Source organism: Agelaius tricolor, unplaced genomic scaffold (assembly GCF_023055355.1).
Source record: "Agelaius tricolor isolate 1412-34295 unplaced genomic scaffold, bAgeTri1.0.p SCAF_2, whole genome shotgun sequence".
Taxonomy (NCBI): domain Eukaryota; kingdom Metazoa; phylum Chordata; class Aves; order Passeriformes; family Icteridae; genus Agelaius; species Agelaius tricolor.
Window position 1 is genome coordinate 81564313 of NW_027269262.1, and position 20102 is coordinate 81584414.

The following is a 20102-nucleotide window of genomic DNA, read 5'->3' on the forward strand; positions in this document are numbered from 1 at the left end:
AATTTCTATAGCTACTCCTTCACAATGTATTCAGACACTACTGTTCAGTAAATCAACATACAAACCCCAATTAAGAGTAAAATTCTTCCCTTGTAAACATGCTTTAGAGAACTGGAATTGCTTGCTTTCCTAGTGGTATTAAATAGTCTTGGCAAAGTGATTTTTTGAATCAATCAAAAAATCTTTGATTGATTTCACTGTGGTCACCAATACACTCTTTTAACTATTTGCAGTTCCACCTTAGATTTTGTGAACTCTTTTTTGTACATAAACTAGGGATATGCTATCTACATGTTTCAGAATGAGTAGAAACAAATGAAAAAAAGAAATGCAGGACAGTCTTCCTTTGTTAGTGTGTTGTTTTGATGACTTCTGAAAATAAAGGACAAACATATCTCTAATGAGAACATTTAAACTCATTCCAGCATCTGATATCATATATTCAAGACCACTCCCATCTTGCTTAGGTGCTGGAAGAATAACTAAGCCTATCTTCTTATTCACGAGGAGTTATTTTAAACTGATCCTTGCAGAAAGCCAAAAGAGATTTAAAGCTATAGTCCAACATTCCTATTTACATAGAAATAACATTTTAGAAAGCTCAGACCATGATGAGAGAGCATTGCTGTTATTGCAGTATTGCTCTGTAGTGTGAAAGTAGAGTTCTTCAGTCTATGATTTCTCCTGAGGATAGAACTACTTATGGACTTGAGGTAATTTGGAGAGGGGGAGGCCCTTCTCGTATAAAGAGTAAAAAATCCCAAAATCAAGTACTTTGTGTTAACATATATGTTTTACTTCTGCAAATAATGTATTTCCCAGAACCATTATCAATGTTTATATGTTACATTATAATAACACAGAAGTAAATTTACATTTTGCCTTTTGAGATATTGTTGTTTCTGTATTTATAAGAAAATTTGGTCTCTTCAATCAAAGGTATAAAAATATTTATTAACACATCCTGTGTCTATCCTATAAATTGTCTTTCCTAGTAAAATGCTCTTTCTTCTGAATCTTATTCTTCTCTTGTGCTTAGTAATGATATTTTTATTCATAAAAAGATATCAATAATGTTTTGCTACAGCAGTATTTATACCTAATGTAAAGGTTCTTTGACTATCCATTGATTTTCTCTAGGAAGTAATAGGTATAAAAAATTACTTGATGAAGTACAGTGTATCTACTTAGGCTAAGTTCACCTAGATGCAGCTCCTTTAATTTATGCTGTCTTCATAAGCAGAAATTGCTTGTAGCCAAGATAAAACATCTTCTATATAGTTTTTAAAAAAATATATAGTGGCTATAAGGCCACTTAAGTATATTGTACATAAAGCCAACTTAAAATTTAAAATTTTTAAGCAGGTCCATTTTAATTTATAAGTCACTGCTTACAGGCCAAGACTATTAGAGATGAGGCACTTAGCTTAATGACTGAAAAGGAAAGTTTCTTATAGAGTTTTCTTTCTTCTTTGCTTATTCTTGCTTAATTTTTTTATATATGTTAAGTTTTGGGTTTATTCTCTTTTTATTAGTTGTTTTCTTTCAAAGATATATTGAGGCCACAGGGTTTGCCTGGATTAATTCTTTATATCACAAAGCCAGCCCAGAAGAAGGACTTTGACAGAAACAGATGAGCTCTGGGCTTAATGGAGAGGTGGGAGACAGCTATCTACCATATCAAATTTTGCAAATAACAATTTTCAAGCTAGAAAGAAGACCAGATGCAGAACCAACAGCAGAATACTATATTGTATTTTATTTTCTACATTCAAATACCTTTTTTCTTCCTTTGTCTTTTTTTTCTCACCACAGAAGAAACAGCTATTTTTAGAGCAAACATAATTTTAATTCTTATCATTTTCCAAGTTCCATAAATGTGTGACAATGTTTTACACAATTATGTGGTGCATGGAAATAAGCACTTCTAGCCATATTTTTTTTTTTTATTATTTATTCAGGAGAAAAAATATGTTGCAAATACCATTTCTTTCCTTTGTCAGGTATACAAACTGGTCTCAATATTTTTTTTGGTAAATTGTTTCACACCAAAGGTGCAAAATCTGAACTTGTGAGGTAGCCAGTACTCAAATTTGTATATACTTCCATTATAAAATTTGTCAAATGAAATATTTTAGATTGTATTGCCTGATACATGTTTTTGTTTTTGTTTTTGTTTTTAACTAGTGAAAAAGGCCATAGATTTTAAATCTAGAGGATTTAAATTGTTTCCAGGGAAAGACAACAGCAACAAGTTTTCTATCTGTGAGTGTACTCCTTTTTGTTACTTTTTTCTAGTGCAAGAGTGAAGTTTGTGGTGTGCTGTTTGTGTGTAATTATTTATGTATTCTGATAATAGAACTGGTTTCTCCAGTCTGCATGGTGGATTTTTAAGTTTGGTTCTATACCAAAGACAGCCTTTCTATAAATCTGGCATTGTATAAAGACACGTTATTTTGTCAATAATTTTGCAGTAAATTTACAGTATTTGAAAGGAAACAAATATTCAGCCTTCTATGTGTCAGCTATAAATTTAGTTCTAAGAGATCAGTTTTTGAAATTGAACATTAGAAGTAGCATCAAATGCTGTGCAAACTATAGCATATCCTCATTTACAAGTGCACAACCACATATAAGGTCACTAAGTTTGCACATATAAGGTCATTAAGTTTGACATTTTAACTGATTAACTAGGTGTAGCTTTAAAAATTCTGGAGATGCTTGGTGCCTTCAATTTTAGTTACAGAAATTAGAAACTCAAAGTGCTTGATATCTCAGTGGACCAAGTCCTGATTAAATCACAAGGAGTCAGGCAACTTTCTAGCACAAATTAAACAGGTGTGTCTCTAAATGTATTGAAAGGATACTTTTGAAAAAGAATGTGCCATTTTTATAGAGGCCTTTTTGGAATAGAACCACATTTTAAATATTTAAAAGTAAATAAAATGGACTAAATGTTTAGCATATGTTGGATTATACTACATTTCATTACTCTTCACAGGACTGAAATTATTTGCTTTTGAAGCTCCCTAGGTTGGACTTGTTTGAATTAATTATTTGTTTAAAGTATCTGTGATGAATTCAGTTTACAGAACTTAGCAGCGTTAGCATATGTTTTTATTTTCAGTGTTAGATTTTAAACTGTCAAGGTATTATTTTTTTAGACAAAGATATCTCCAAGTACCATGACCCTTTAGCATTCACCAAGTCAGAAAAATAAAGCAAAACACACTTCTGTTCAATTTTTGTAATGTCATGTATTGCCATATTCAACTTCTCTTTAAACTGCATCACCTAAATAGTTCTGTAAGACATTTCTGGTTTACTTGAAAACTTTGTATCAAGATATTTAAAAACAAATATTCTTTTTATACCTTTTGGGTGAATGGAAAACAGACTGATTATGCAGAAGAAGTAACAGTAAGATAATTACAGTAGTGTTTATAAAGTACATCATTGAGGTCTCTGCCTAATGGCCCATCCATGATTCTGTAGTTATAAATAATAATACAATAATAACACAATGGATGATAAAATATATTATTTTGCACTAATCATTACATTTTCTACTATATAAACTTTTATAGGAATTCCATATTTATAATGAAGTACCAGATACTAATGATATCCAAAGTTGATTGCTATGAAATTAGTGATGAAATTTATCAACGTATTTTTGAAGTCTTTAGATAATTTTATCATATTCTATATGAAGCTGGAAACTTCTTTATCTTTTTTGTTATTGATTATGCAGAATAGATTACATATATGAGTCAATAATAAGTGAAGGTGAAAACCTGGGTGATTTGTACCTTTAGCGATGGTAATCTTGTCATAAATAGGTAACTCAGGTTTTATATTATAGTTTAGCATTTGATTCTCTAGTCACTTTGGTAGCTGAGAATGTTGAAGAAATAGTATTTCATAAGAAGTTTATGTATTTGGCTGTTGACAAGATAATTTTCTCCGTGTGTCCTCAGCTGGGTCTAGTGTGATTGTAGTACAATGACAGATAGGGTCCTTTGAGAAAAACATTAACCAACATTCAACTGTTAGTGAAAATAAGGATAAGTGAAGATCTTTTTTAGATTATACCTCTTATTAGTAATGTCTTTAGAAATTTTTTTTGTCTAGCATTCTCATCTGTATGTCTTTTCATCATTTTACACATTTTTTGGGTCTTATTTAATGTATCAGTCGTATAACATTCAATAGTAATGCACAGGTGATTTTCACAGAGTAAAGCCAGAAGATATTTGATATGATGATACACTTTGAAACAAGTAGGCATCAGCTTCAGTTTAGAAGTGTTAACACTGACAAATGAATAATTGGTGGATCTAATTCAATCTGGATTTGAACTGTGGATTTCTTGATACCAGTTTCATGACCAGATCATGAATGAATGCTTTTCCTAGATGCATTTAATTTACTACAGGAAACCCTTTAATTGCTTATTGTGCACTAGCATCTGAGGTGTAAAACAAAAATATATAGACAGATATCTGTGGAATTACATAGGGCTGTAGACTGAAAAGTCAAGCATTATGTCTATCAATACAAAAATCCTAAACTGTGAAATTACTTTTCATTAGGCACTTTACAGAAACTAGAATGGCTTTAAGATTGTGTAAATGTATTTTGCAATTGGGATCAAATTAGAAATTAATATTTACCTATAAAATTTTTATCAATGAGTATTGATAATTCCATATATTCTCATTTAAAATTATATCCTGTAGAATGTTTCTAGGAATAAAACTTTATACAGAAAGTGTCAAAAACCAATAGGATTTTCAAGCTTCCATTTCTGGTAGAAATCAAAGTGTATAATAGTTCTTGTGTCTTGCAATCTGGCAGAATATTCTTTTTTATATGAATATTTGCTCTATTACCTGTGTATGGGGAAAAATTATGTATAAAAATACAAGAATTATTTGAAATATTAAAACATGAACTATGATAAATAGAGATAATATTGTTCAAACACTATTTTTTACAGTAAAAATTTCTTCTGGATGCATTGATTTACAATGCATGGCCAAATGGCACTGTTATAATTTCTATAATATTATCAGACATCATGAATAATTTTTAAATTATAGTTTTAATACATATTTAATGTCAGAAAAGTTTGAATGTCTTCTATTTATATGCGGGCTACTTTTGATGATTCTGAGTTTCTCACATCTCATAATGAAGCCTCCAATATTTCAAAGAGAGTGTTAAATTCTAAATGCTTATCCAACAAGATGGCTTTGACTGCTTTCCATGCAGTCAATGGAATGGTAGCTGTCAGATATATAGATATATATTATTTATATATATATATATATATATATATATATATATTTATTTCAACACTAGCATGAATTTGGGTTTCTATATCTAATATGCTTTCATCACATGTACATCTAATATCCTCCATATTGGAGGAGGAAAAGACTGAAATCTGAAACCAGGATGGAAGACTCCTTCTGGCCCAAAAGTCCCCTGAACACAGAAATGCAGAGATTGCCTTGCAGTGTTTTTAAAGCAACCTTTGACATGTTACAGGTGTCTTGGGACAGAGGAGAGTAAATACTGTGGTTCCAGCTGACAAGCACTGAGCTTGACAGGTTTTTTGAGCAGTGTGCTGTGTTGAGATGTTTTCTGCTTAAGCCTGTACAACATTTGCCTTTGGCCTTTGTCTTCCTCAGGGGTACCAAACCAATTCTTCCCTTTCTGTGTGTATAAGAAGACAAATTTCAAGGAAGAGAAACACCCAAGGATTCTGAAATATATTTCTCTTCATTAAAAGCTGAAAGTTAATGAACAGCCTTTAAAAGTATAGTTAGAATCTACTTTTTTTTTTTTTTTTTTTTTTTTTTTTAATCCAACAGTGTGGTTACCCTAATTATATGCAAACTTTTTCTTTAAAGGGAAGTAAAATTCTGATACTGCAAATCCATTGGGCTGGTTCACCAGTAATAAAGATTAATAAAGGTTAAAATATTTCCCTGCTTAATACAAATTACTTGGCCTCATGTCAACTCTTTTTTTTTTAATATTTTTCTGTCAAGCCATGAATTTATCAAGTAATATCAGACTAGCATCCTGTGCTAATTTTCCGCTTTTGTGAATAGGTGGCTGAATATGCTGAGATATGACTGGATTGTTACATACAAATTTCTGGAAAAATACAGAGAATGGTTCACAGGAAGTTTCTGTCTGAAGATCCATTTTAGTTAATAGTATGATAAATATATGCAAATCAAACTGGCATTTTGAGTTTACCTTCAGATCACCATATTTTGGGTATATATCCATTTTCAATGCTGATTAAGGACAATTCTCTCAGCTGGAGTTTAAGCATTCAAGTTTTATTACAATTCAAGGAGAAAATGTCAGCTCTTAGTGGAGATGACATTTATTAGCGTATGTTCAAAATACAATCTTACAGCCCTAAACCTGATGAACATTCCTTTAAATGTTAATTTTTCTAAAAAAAAAATAATATTTCCATATGAATTCAATAATATTGCAAACAAAAAATATCTGATTAATACATCTGATAAAAAACTTGTGGGTTTTTCTTTGGAAAATAACCCAGAAAATACGTGCTTTGCTAATTATAGGGAGGACAAACTTATGTATAGAGTTTATATGGGTGATCATATTCTGTAGATAATCTGTTTTAAAAGACCTAAAAGGAAAAGGATATACTCTCATATTTGTTAATTGCTTGCCTCTGTATTTTCTAAAAGCTTTGTTTCTTTATCTATTTTTTGTTTATTTTATTTTGTTGTTGTTTGTTTTTGTTTTTTTTTTCCAGTAAATGAGGGAGGTATTAAACAGGCGTCCAATTTGTGTCCAGATCCTGGAGAACCAGAAAATGGAAAACGGATAGGCTCAGATTTTAGGTAAAATATAAGTTCTACCATTGTATCATTTCTCTAACACTGAACTTGCAAAATGAATATGTTGAAAATGTATTTGTGTTGCTGAGTACTTTTTCAAAACTGCCCTTATTAGTAAAAAGTACACTATAATTCTGTATAAAATTATGTAATGCAATATAGCATGTACCTAGTTTGCAAATAGATAAAATACCTGCCTAGGAGAGATCATATATCTCTGAAAATCTGAAAAAAATAGGATTGAAGGTAAGTTTAGGTTATTTTCTCCTGTAAATACTGTGTAAGATTTATAAATATTGAGCATACATGTTGTACTAGAGGGTTTTGCAAAGGACAAAGTAAAACTGAATACAACACAAGAAAAACAAAAAAAATCAGAGAGAAATTTCAGATCTTACAGAAATATTAATTCAGTCTAATAGAGAAATTACAGTCCCTACAGTATGTTTTTCAGGAACCCAGAAATTCTATATATGGAAATGTATTTCCCTAGTAGTCCTCACATTGGCCTAGAACTCTTAACAAAGACTATTTTTTTATTATTTTTTCTTCTATTCACAGCTATCTTTCAAATTCCTTATCTTGTAAGATAAAAAAGGCTTTCAGTACTCTTCCAAAATATTCTATGTTGTTTTATCAGTTAACTTGACTCCTAATTCCAGTATCACCACTGGTTGATGAGTAGAGACTCACATAATGAATTTTTAAGAATGTTTTGGATTAATTTTAATCTCTTTTCTGAATTTCTGATTTTTTTCCTTTTCAATTGTTGAACATTTATTTAAAAGGGTTAACATGCATATTATTTTCTATTTGACATACACAGACACTTCAGACTGTATAAAAAAAATCTGTGTTCTTGTTTCACATCATATGCTAATTTCACATTATGTTTACAAAACATGAAACACCTTAATGATGAAAGAAAAAAGAAAGAAGTAGAAGGCTGATAATTTTTAAATTAATTGGTTTTTATACATTCAACTTTGTTTTCTATATATTTTGTATTGTACATATCACACAGCACACTTCTAAGCATTTGAAGGGAACTCAGAGTAATCTGAATGTACAAAGATTTTACAAAATTATGATTTTTCATTCTTTTACATAACTTCTTGTTCCTTTTTGTGTGTGTGGTTTTTTTCTCCTTCTAATCAAGCAGAAGACAGGACTGAAAATTGCATCCTAAGTAAATGTGCTAGCTAGCAAACAGTTATTACAATTTCTTAATTTTTCATGTCTCCCTATTTCTATAGTTTTGAGAAAAGCAAAAGCTCAATGTGCATCTGAGAAAGCTTTATAACTAATTTTATAAAAATGCAATTTCTAATGTTGGCTTTCAAAATAAAAAAATGTATATTTTCAGAGAAATAAAAAAAAGGCTGTATTTAACCATAACACTTTCTAGAATCATTACTTTGGATGGTATTTTGTATTTTAACTTCAAAAATATGGCTTGAGAGCAACAGCATTTGACAGACAACCTGCCAGTTCTTTTCTAGTGTTAGCTCTGCAAGGGATCATGAAAAGACCTACTTACAAAAATTATTCTAGTTAAACTGAGGGCAGTACCTTGAAAAAGATATGATGATGATCATGCCCTCATCTTTCTTTTTAGAGCAAAATGTTAGGATTTCAGTTAGCATTATTTTTAACTGTATACTGGGATGATGTATCAGGCTTTCCTATTTCAAATGCATTGATGAGAAAATGAAAGGAAAAGGCATTCAAATTACTGAACAATAGTATAAAAGATCTACAAGTACCAGCATCAACATCTTTTCCAGTGTTTCTTTTCCCTAATTTCTCATTAATCTTGGTGACATTTTTTTTATCTTAGAAAAGAAATCCCCCAATAATCTTTATTAATTTATACTTGTAAAAAACAGCACTGGTGCATATTAGTAAAACATGCATTTAGCTCGGATTGAAAACTTCATACATTGATAAAGGTCTTACAGGGAACAAAAGCAGACTAAAAATTTTCAGCAGATTTAATAAAATGCCTGTTTAAATTAGCCTGGTTTCAATTCCTGACATTATGATAATGGTGGTTCAATTGCTTCATAGGTTTCCAAAGTAAGAATTTTACAAATTATTGTTGTTACATTTACTTAAAAACATCTAGTACCATGGAAAATAGTTTTCATTCTGGCTTATACCTGGCAGATAGATAAATAGCACACTTTCACCTTTTCCTTCCTGAAGTCACTCTCTCTGTAGTGAAGGACATAGCTTTAATTTAAGCTTGACTCTTTTTTCCTTTATGAAAAGAAAGTACAATTCCAGTTACAATGCCTTCATTTGAAAACACAGTATTTTGAAGAAGGGTTTAGATCTATCTCTACTAAGATCAATCAAAATTTGATTTCTGTACAATATCATATATTTTAGAGAAGAGCATGCTCTTGTCACATCTCCTCCGCTTTCTTTAAATGTGAAGGTGTAGGTTTGGAAGCATTGTATTGCAGTTTTACTTCTGCTCTGATTACAAACACTACCTGCTCTCAGCACATTCATTTCCTCTTACATGGTTCTTACACAGATTTACAAAATCTCTAATTCAAGCTCTTAAACAAACTGGAGCATTCCATGACATTATTTGTGGGCTGTAATTCCATGTGTATTCTTTTGGATATTTCTTCTAACATTAAAATTCCCCATAGCTGTATTTTGGGGTATTAAAGGCATTGTTTCTGATGCTAGAGGCATATTTGAGCATAAGAGGTTTTGCATATTCAAATAAAGTCAAGAAGACTTACTTACCAGCTTTTCCTGTATTGAAAAAAAAATTCTACTTAGAAAGAAAACTACCCATCCATCCCTAGGAGTTTCTTAAAATTTCAGACACAGTAGTGATTATTCAGCTAGAATTTACAATTTTACTTTACTTGTCAACCAATGAAATAAATCTTTTTAAATCTAATAATAAATCTTTCTCACCTGTCCAGTTTTAGAATGAATGCCACTATGTAAAAATATAAGATGTAATAGATCAAATAGATAAAAGTTTTGTTTCTATTTTTCTTTATTTCTAGTGGAATAAACATATCCATGTTCATATCCTGAATTATCCTTGAACAGGTGTTTTTTTATGAGGCATACATGTTCTTTCACCACCATCTCAAAGTTCTGTCTTCATGACATGAATTAACAAGCCCATCTCTATCCCTCTACCTCTGTAGTGTGGTCCCACTAGGATTTAAAGATTTAAAGAATTCTGATCAAACCTGTATCACAACAAAGCAGTAACTATTGTTGGACAAAAATGCTGATATAGTCTTAAAACTCTATATTCTACTGACAGAAGGAAGAATATAAAGTTTATGATAAGGAGTTTATGATAACAAGTCCATGTAAGTCACCAAAAGGTTGACTTACAGTATAACTAATGATAATATCTTCTTTGATTTTATATAATAAATTAATTTGCAGTTCTTTTCTTTGGAAGAATGAAATTCAGTATTAATTAACTAGATTGACTAGAAGTTTCACACTTGATTTTTCTTAAATCTTCTCTGAATCACCTATCCTTGTCTGCAGATATGCAAGGTGAGCTTCTAGACTCGGAAACTTGAAGCCAAATATCCTAAAAATGAACCAGACTTGGTTTGCAGCTTGAGATATGAGGCTAGTTTATGGGGAATCTGTGCACCTATCACTTTTTAACAGTTAAGTGGATCCTTTGTCAAGAACAAGTGTCTGACAGTACAAGCTTTGCAAGAAAAGATTACACTTTTTTTTTAAAGGTGACTTACCAATGACTTCCATAGTGTCAGGAAATCCTCTGAAACTGAAATTTAGTCATCAGTTTAGTCTTTTTCAGCACACAGTAAGGATTTTTCTTGATCAGAAATTTGGAAGATTTAGCTATTCTAGCATTTTATCATGGAATCCTAGCATTTTGCAGTAATATTTCCATGTACAAACTGATCTGTGAAGATGTTCCTATGGATGTTCTTGAGAGAGATGCTGTGACAACTTAGATCTCATACTGTGACTCAAAGACAATAGTAGAACCTATCTGTAGCTTGCACATAAAAAAAATATGGATCAGCAGTGTGTAGAAAGTTGCAAGGTTAAAAAAAATCACTGTTCATAATCTTGAAAACGTATGTCTTTACTTTCTTTTGCTGCAGACAGAAGAAATAATATATGTGTTGATTCTTTCTTTATGCTAGGATTAAAATATATGATACTGCTAAATTTACAATTTCATAGAGATGGACTTTAAGAACTGATTAATTATTTCTGGCTGTACATTTTCTTCTATGGCTAAAAATCGTGTCCTCTCTCAAATTTGTTCAGTTGCAGGCATAAACTGAACAGGTTAATAAATCATAAAGATGGTTTTGATTCCTTGCATAATTGATTATTTTTCAATAATAATTTTAAAAACTTGTCAAATAATGGAGAAGAATTATTACCCAAAATGAGGTAGTTTGCCACAGAAATGCCAACTATTACAATAATACTATTCAGTATAAACTTCCTATGAAGTTCAAAATATTAAACTTTCTCTTTCTCATCCTTTAGAGGTCCTATAGTTCATTTTGGACTCCTTACTGCTTTTACTTTCTTCTGTTTAAAGAGAAATCACAAATTTGAGGAAATGATGAAAATTTTAAAAACAGATACAAACTTAAAATTTTGTCAGATTTGTATACTAACTCCCTTATTTGATATTTGTTTATACATTTTTCCTAATAAAAATATATCCAAAGTTTGGGGTTTTTATGAAAATGCAAACCTAATGGCAATCATGTTTTGTCTTATTAGAAACAGAAATTTGCAGATGAAGTTACTGAGAGACACTCAGGTCAAGCATTCATTTTTTGAGTTATGAACTGCTGTAGCACATTGTGTTATATAATGCAAAAGTTTTGCATTAATTCAGGACAAATTAAGCAGTTTATGAGTCATAGAAATATTGATTGGAAGGTCCTTCAGGAGGCATCCAGTCCATCCTCCTGCCCAGTGCAGGACTAGTCAGATCAGCTCTGGCTTTGTTTAGATAATCCTGAAAACTCCCAGGATTAAAGATTTCACAAGAGTTTGTGTATGCTGTTCCAGCTCTGCTCTCCTTTATTGAAGGAAATTTCTTGTTAAGTAAAATCTGAGTCTTCCAAATTGTGCCTTGTATATTATCTGGCACATTTAGAAAAGTTTGGCTTCATTATCTTTGTAATGGCTCCTGAAATTGTTATGGTCTGCTATTAGATAGTACCTTAGCTTTTCCTTTGTCAGACTAATTAAACCTAGCTGCCTTAACTTTTTATTGTCAGTCATATGCTTTAAGCCTCTGATTAATCTCCAAATTCTTGAGTTTTTACCAATATCTCTCTTGATGTGGGAGACAAAACATTGGGTTTAATATTGCAGATACAGCTTCACCAGCTGAGTAACAATTTCACTTGATCTGCTGCCACCACTTCTAGTATTGATAAGTATATAGTTTGTCTTTTTCAGGATGAGAACATGTTCAATAGTGCAGAACATTGCACCTCTACTTGTTGAGTTTCATGAGGTTTCTGTTTGCCCAGTGTTGGACTGTGCCAGGCTTCTGGATTGAAGGTCTGATCTTCAGTGTGTCAGCTACTTTTCCCATGGGTCCATAAATTCTGTCTCCCCATCAAGACTAAGGATGAACATATCAGGCAGCATCAGACCTTATGTTGATTTCCTAATGCTCAGATTATTACTGTCCACTAGCCGAATATGAAGAGATTGAATTCCTACTCTTTAAGCACAGCTGCCAGGCAGATTTTTATTATATATATATCAATTCAGTGTGTATTTTGTCACCTCTCAAAACACACTGCTGTAAAAGGTGCTCTCAGAAACATTGTTGATGTTGAGCACTGTTATACTGAGCACTGCTACATCTACCCCTGGGCTATGTAGCCAGTCATTTTGTCATAGAAGACAATCAAGTTGATCAAATATGACTCAACTTTGGTAAATTTGTGTATGTGCTCTTATTTCCAGTTCATGCTTTACTAGAGCACATGTTCTTTCCAGAGATCAATGTAAGATTCCTAGCATCTCCTTGCCCTTTTTAAAAGTTCATGTAATGTTAGCCTTTCTATGATCAGTCAGAACATCTCATTATAGTTTTTCATAGATGATACCCATCTTGCACAGACTCAGGGAGATTTTTCAGCAGCCTTTGGTGAAAGCTATCTGGCCATCTGGCCTAGAATACAGCTGCTTCCTTTTTCCTGTTGTTTCCAAGTATTGGCTGTCCCTCTTCTTTGCAAATTATGTTGGTACATACAGATACCCGGGAGCACATCTGCTGTAGAAATTGATGCAGAAAAGGCATTTCGTGCTTCTGCCTCTTCCATACTGGATTTCAGCACCACAAGATTGCTTCATCCATTTACAAATGAACCCACATTGTATGTGAACTTGTTTTTGTGACTAATATACCCAAAGAAGCATTTTTGCTTTACCAGTGTGCCTTACTAGTCTTAGCTTTAGCTAGAGTCTCATTCAAAAGTCCAATTTAGTCACCCAGGGACTACTAAATTAGTAGATCCAGTTCAGAAAGTTCATTAATCTTAAATGACCAGAAGATGTGCTATAAATGATTCCTGTATTCTAAAGATTTTCTCTGAGCATTAACTTTTCATCACTTTCAGTGTTAGCATACTGAATTCAATGGTCATTGACTGCATCCACAAACAAATTTTTAAATGAATATGTTCCGATTCTGAAATTTTATGAGATTTTCATTCTATCCTTGATATTTTTTTCTTTTTTTGGTGATGTATATCTATATTGTATACCACAATGAACAGCTTCATAATTATATCATGCTTCAGTTCTCTTGATATTTTCAAAGCAGAAATAGTCTACTTTTAGGGGGCTTCATCTTGTAGGCAGTTTGGACCAAATGTAAGTCAGGACATCAAACTGTCCTTATTTTTTCACACTATTTTTGGTCATTTGTTCCCATAATCTGTTTTCGGACTACTCTACCAGTTTTATCTAAAATAATACCTGCCCACAGTTCAGAGGTTCCCCTAAAACCAGCTTCCACAATCTGATTTTCTCACTACACAATTTTTAGTTCTCTACCATACCAGAAGGCTGAGATCAGATCTCTCACATGTCCTCCTATAGTACCTCTGGATATGTAATAGATGTCATCAATTTTATCCTATCAAGGTTCTGTCTTTGTCCTATAACACAATCCTTCCATCACCTGAGATCCTGTCAAAGAAAAAGAAAATAGAAAATAAAAACTTAAAATGCTACTGAAATTGTTGCTATGTCACACACCACACAAACCCTCATCAAACTCTTGGCCTATCTTTTATTTCATTTTGTTTTAGAGCTAATAATTTTTTCCTGGTAATTTGCATGTCCTTTTTGAATCTTCATCATATTCACCTCATGGGCCTCATGCACCTGCCAATGGAGGGAAGTGACACTTTACCCTTTTGTACTCAAGTAATCAAACTGCTTTTAGAGAAAGATGAATTTCTACCTGAATAACTCTAGCTCAAATATTAAAGGTATTGGAAAAATAATATTGTCATCAGAAACAAGAAGAATCTCTCCTTTGATCAATGTGTGGGTCATTCACTCAAGAGTTGGACTCCATGATCCTTGTGGATACCTTCCAACTCAGAATATTCCATGATTCTATGATTCTCTGATACTAGAAAATTTGGGAAGAGTTGAAAGAATTTCCATTTTTAAGAGTGTATAGATAGATAATGGCAGCAAAATATTAAAAAATGGTAATCTTGACTTTGCTTTTAAGTTCCTGAGAGACACATTTTCTTAACATTTTCTTGACAAGCTCTCTATTATTGTCTTTTTTTAGTTGATCTTCCACAGGAACTAATCTCCTGCTCTTCCATTTTCTTTCTTAGACTGGTACTTTATCATCTGCTTATCTAATTGCCCTTAGTAAGTCTCACTCACACGGCATATATGTCACAGATTTTGTAAGTTATCCAGTCCCACTCTGAGTCCAGTCATATGCTTATAGTCATATACTATTAAATATCAGTTTAATATCAAAACTAATTTGGACAAGTAAAGTGGACTTCATAATGTGAATATTATTTATACTTTTGTACATTATAGAAATAATTATCATGCTCGTACAGTCTTCATAATTATTCAGACCTCTGGGATTTTTGCCTGTTACAGTTGGTTTTTTTAACCAAGAGTTTAATTTTATTTGTAAATGGTGTATTTTTATGCTCGGCATTTCCTCTTTAAATCAGTCCATGGATAGTTAAAGGAAATATATTACCATGTTACTTTTCTTAAAATGTTCATTTTTTTTTCCTAATAAAAAAGACCCTCAGATTTTCTCAACATGACTTTGTGAAGCAGATGATTATGAAAATCTAATCTTAAGAAGGATATTCTTGTCTTCCCAATTGCTACCTTTTGAACTTTCCTAACCATATAGTCCCTGTAGCAGCTGTACATAATTTTTAAAATTAGTTATAGACAATCTTTGTGTTTCATAGTTTTGAAATATCCTCCAGCTCTATGATCTGCCTGGTGGGTCTTTTTCCTCAGTCACCTATAAAAGCCTTTTATCCTTACATTGCAAGGGCCTTTACATTATGTTTACTTTCTTTTTTTCAGTTTTTCAATTTTATATCTTCATTTTTGGTGGATTCTGCAGCTTTTCTTTATCCTATTCTTTCACAAATATTCTTACTCAAACAGGAACTGTTTTGGAACTGTTTATAGAGCTGTTACCCACTGTTAAATCCTCCTTTTCTGAGATATCTGTTCAGGTGACTGTATCATCTTTCATGTCCTCATTTTCTTAGTATCTGTGTCTCTGTAAGGCCCAGGTACTTCCCAGATTTCATCAACTATTTTGTGCTAACACCGTTCTTTTTCACATATCTAACATTTCTAACTCCCTTAAGTTAATTCTTGTTCTGATAAGTATCAATCTTCTTTAGTAGCTTTTTTCATCATAGATTAATAGATTACCTGAAAAAAGTTATTCTCTGGATTGTGTGCTCAGCCTTTTTATTTTTCTCTCTACCTTTGTGAATTGAAGAATTGCAACACTAAAATGGCCATCCGTCCATCCATCCATCCATCCATCCATGCATCCATGCATCCATGGTCAGATAACTACATGGCTTACAGTGTTATACAGGAAGGCTGCTATACCAAGCTCTTGGGGAGTTACTGCACATTTAATCTTAAAATACCCAGAGAACTGCATTCAGAGTGTAGCCAAGATCTTGTAAGTCATATGTGTGTATAAAGCATTTTACACTTTGCAGCCGTGACAGACAAGCCTTTAAAAACAGCAGGCTGAAATTATGAAGTTTGATATACTGATATCAGAGATAGGCCTGATGTATTGGCTATTTTCAGCTATAATCAGGATTTGAAACCATAATGATATTTAAAGGAAAAGACTTATCTCAAGAATATACATTTATGTATTGATTTATTCAACTTTTCCAGACTGAACAGCCCTTTTCCCTCTTCCCACCTAGCCCCAATTCTCCTCTCAGAAAAACTTAACAACAATAAAAGCAAACAAAACCAACCAACAAAAACAAACAAAAACCCAACTCAACAAACAAACAACAAAACAAAACAAACAACCAAAACATTTTTCTGGACTTCTTGTTTTGTCCTGAGCTGTTTCCAGCACCAGATGTCAGCTTAATATGAGAAAGTATAAAACCTTTTCAAGCCAGCATTATAACTTTATAAATTATCACAGCTAAACACCTCCAAATATGTTTTTAGAACTCTTATATTTCTTCCATTAATTTGAGAAACATATGCTGGTTAAATGAGCAAATCCTTACATTCTAGTAACTTTCATTTCTTGCAACTTATCTAGTAGATGTTACATTCAAAATCTTGTTACTGGCAAGAGCACAGAGACCACTGTATGAAATTAAGACTTCATTGCAAGCTTAATTAAAATCTTAACCTACTAAACAAAATATAAAACAATGCTATAACTAGTATTCTTACAATAATACAAATTAATATAGTATACTTTTATTAATAATATACTACTTTTTAAATACAAGAAACATTATTAATATCTAGCCCTTTTTCTCTGGTATTATGCTCCACCTTCATATGCCCTCCAGCTCAAAAGCTCTAGATTTCCTCAAGAACAATCAGGAGTGGAAGATCTTCACAGCATATTATTTATATCCTGATGTCTTCACTGGGAGAAATAAAATGTTTATAATAGGAATTTCTCTTTCAGTCTTGCAGTTGACCTTTTGCCTTTTCTTATAGGTGATTCCCTTATATCGCTTTCCCATTCTTTTCTAGCTTCAATTAACATAACTACTTTTAGTTACACAATGTCTAGATTTGTCAAATTTTTACTGTATGGAGGTCTGAAGTTAGGTCAGAAAATAGTCACCTGACCTCCAAATGACTGTTAAAAGAGGTAAACCAGCTCCAGCCAAAGTAGGCCCAGGGAGGGCTGAACAGTGTGCACTATCAGGCTAGTACATAACCTTCAGCATTTTACTATTGAAAGCAGAAATTTCTGGATTACATATTAGTATTGTTTGTAAAGACCATCATATCTAAAGGAATGGGAACAATGGACTGCTATCTATTTGTTAAAAAAATGCTTCTTTTTCTGTCATTGTTTGATTTTAGCTTGGGAGCAACAGTACAGTTCTCCTGTGATGAAGATTATGTGCTACAAGGTTCCAAAAGTATCACCTGTCAGAGGATAGCTGAAGTTTTTGCTGCATGGAGTGATCATAGGCCTGTGTGTAAAGGTAAACAGAAATTCTTACTCTCACAGTCATTCTTCCATTTGGCATCTATCCATTGTTTGATAGCCAATCCTATTAAATTTTTTGTAAGCACCTGCAATTTTAATCCTAGTGTCCCCACTCTCTTAATAAAAAAAGATTCTCCTATGCTGTTTTGTTTAACATGAACTTTGTATTTCAGCATGCTTGCTTCAGCAGGCAACTTACATTATAAATTTTGCTTCATGAGGAGCTGACACAAACCTATCACACCCTAATTATTAGAATTTATCAAGATGGATATCAAAATTGCAGTGACTTAATATAAAACCAGTAATTCATGAAGCTTCCTCATCACACATTTTATAAGCAGATAAGAAATTCTTGAGTTTATAATAGGTAAGTAGTGGAGTAGCAAGTCTACACCTGGTTTTGACCCCAAGCAAATGGATAAAGGGCAAAAAATTCAGTGAAAGAAGAAAAGCACAAAAGAATTTTGCTGAAAATATTTGATGACCTAATACAGCAGCAAGTGGTATGATGAATGCCTGAATCCTGGAATGCAAGTGTTAGTGTGTAGGTACAGATCAGATATTAATATATAATGAAAATATTAATGGGCACAAATACACAGAAATTGTCCTAATCACAACAGGGTTTTTTTCCTGGATTTCAAACTTAAAGTACTGGAAACAAGTGTCTGTTAGGAATATTTAAAATCAGTATAAATAATAGACATTGTGTGTCAAAGACACAGATTTCATTCCACTGTAAACAACATGGTTCCTTTGAGACCTTCACTATGAGGCTACACCAAGAAAAGGCAGCAAACAGAGCTCATAATTCTTCTGCAGCACACAGGCAAAGGAGCTGTGCTTTACATCCCAACTCTGCCCCAAAGGATGGACTCACATGTTCAGATGGAGCAGCAAATTTTCTAGAACACTCACTGTTTTTCCTCTCCTGACTTACTTCCCACATACAAGCTGCAAGAAGTCATACAATTTCTTATTAAATATATAGACAAAAATGCTTGGCATTAGTGTTACTTGTGACCCTAATGTCTTCAGCAACTGATCCTAAATGAGGAGCCTTCCTCTCACCTCTCTACCCTCTACTTCTTTCCAAGCATCTGGTGTGACTTTGAACATACTCATCACCAGAGTACTGCTTCTCTGAGGGTGGTGCAAAAGTGACATTCTTTCTAGAGAGTAATGTGAGTGAAGGAACAAGCCTTCATCCAACAGCAGCTGAATCCTGTGTTCAGTATTGATCAAATACATATGCTTTGTGGAAGTGCAATGCAACTCTTGAATTATTTCACTTATCTAAGTGTCAATTTGTTTTATTCAATTATGCAAGACAGTCTGTCAGAATATAGTGGAAGAAATAGTTCTTTAGCTTTTGCAGTTTATGCGCTGTCGTAATAATCACTGGAGAAATAGGATAGGCTCATGTTTTGTTGAGGTTGCTTGTCTGTTTTACATCTTCATACAGGAAAAGTTAACCAGTAGGGCATTCAGCTAAGATCTGAATATCAAGGAAAGAACAATAAAAGTGTTATTGACTTCAACAGAATAGGAATTTAGTGCCTTGAAAGTGTCACTTGAAAGCACAAAGGACACAGTTTATATCCTTTGTATTATTCATGAAAGACATGCAAGCTATGTAAATAAGAATATTTTTTTTACTGACATGCTATTGTGAATAACCATAAAGACTTTGAATTGAAAATAAATACCCTTTGTAATCTTTAGAAATAGATAACACTGTTTTGTGTTAGTTTAACTTTTACAAGATTCATTTAAATTTTTCAGTGCTTTGGCCATTGATTCAATGGGTTGTACAGGGGTTATAGAAGAAAAAAATGCTGACATGCCATACACCAACACATATGCCAGTGATAAAAAACCCACCTATGCACAGTGATAAAGGTTTCTACTATTTAAATTTGTCTTTCAAGACATTAGTGAAGGTGGAATAAGTTAGTCTTTGAAGAATTTTAAAAATAAATAGGGCAGATTCTGTTACTGTATTTACTGTTTTTCCTCAAAATACTTTCAACATTTTTTAAGATTATAAGTTTAGGCACAAGAGATCTATTTTATTTTGTCAGAATAGTTAAACATGAATGTTCTATTCTAAGAGGTGGTTCTGTTTTTGTTCAGTGGTATTTTAATTCCTCATACCTTGATTAGAGTAAGTTAGAGATCAGTTTATGAACCTGCTACATGTGTTTTCTATGTGAATTAAAAGGTGGACTTTCTTTTTGCAGTCAAAACTTGTGGATCCAATCTTCAGGGGCCTGGAGGCACTTTCACATCACCCAATTTTCCATTTCAATATGACAGCAATGCTCAATGTGTGTGGGTCATCACAGCTATCAATACCAATAAGGTAAGTTTAATATTCTGGCTTTTCTTGAAAAAAAAACCCAAAACAAACAAATCCCTCCCTC

The 20102-nt window shown here is 32.5% G+C and overlaps 1 protein-coding gene across 3 annotated transcripts in view; it reads left to right on the top strand.

Annotated features, from left to right (window-relative positions):
* CSMD3 (CUB and Sushi multiple domains 3) overlaps positions 1–20102 on the top strand; it is a 592443-nt gene that overhangs the window by 247152 nt on the left and 325189 nt on the right. For 2 of the 3 annotated variants that reach the window (XM_071421704.1, XM_071421705.1), the window contains 4 exons: positions 2188–2265; positions 6815–6902; positions 17544–17668; positions 19920–20041. In XM_071421704.1, coding sequence (XP_071277805.1) covers positions 2188–2265; positions 6815–6902; positions 17544–17668; positions 19920–20041 — 413 coding nt within the window. The remainder of the gene's footprint in view (positions 1–2187; positions 2266–6814; positions 6903–17543; positions 17669–19919; positions 20042–20102) is intronic. The other variant, XM_071421706.1, reaches the window with a different exon arrangement.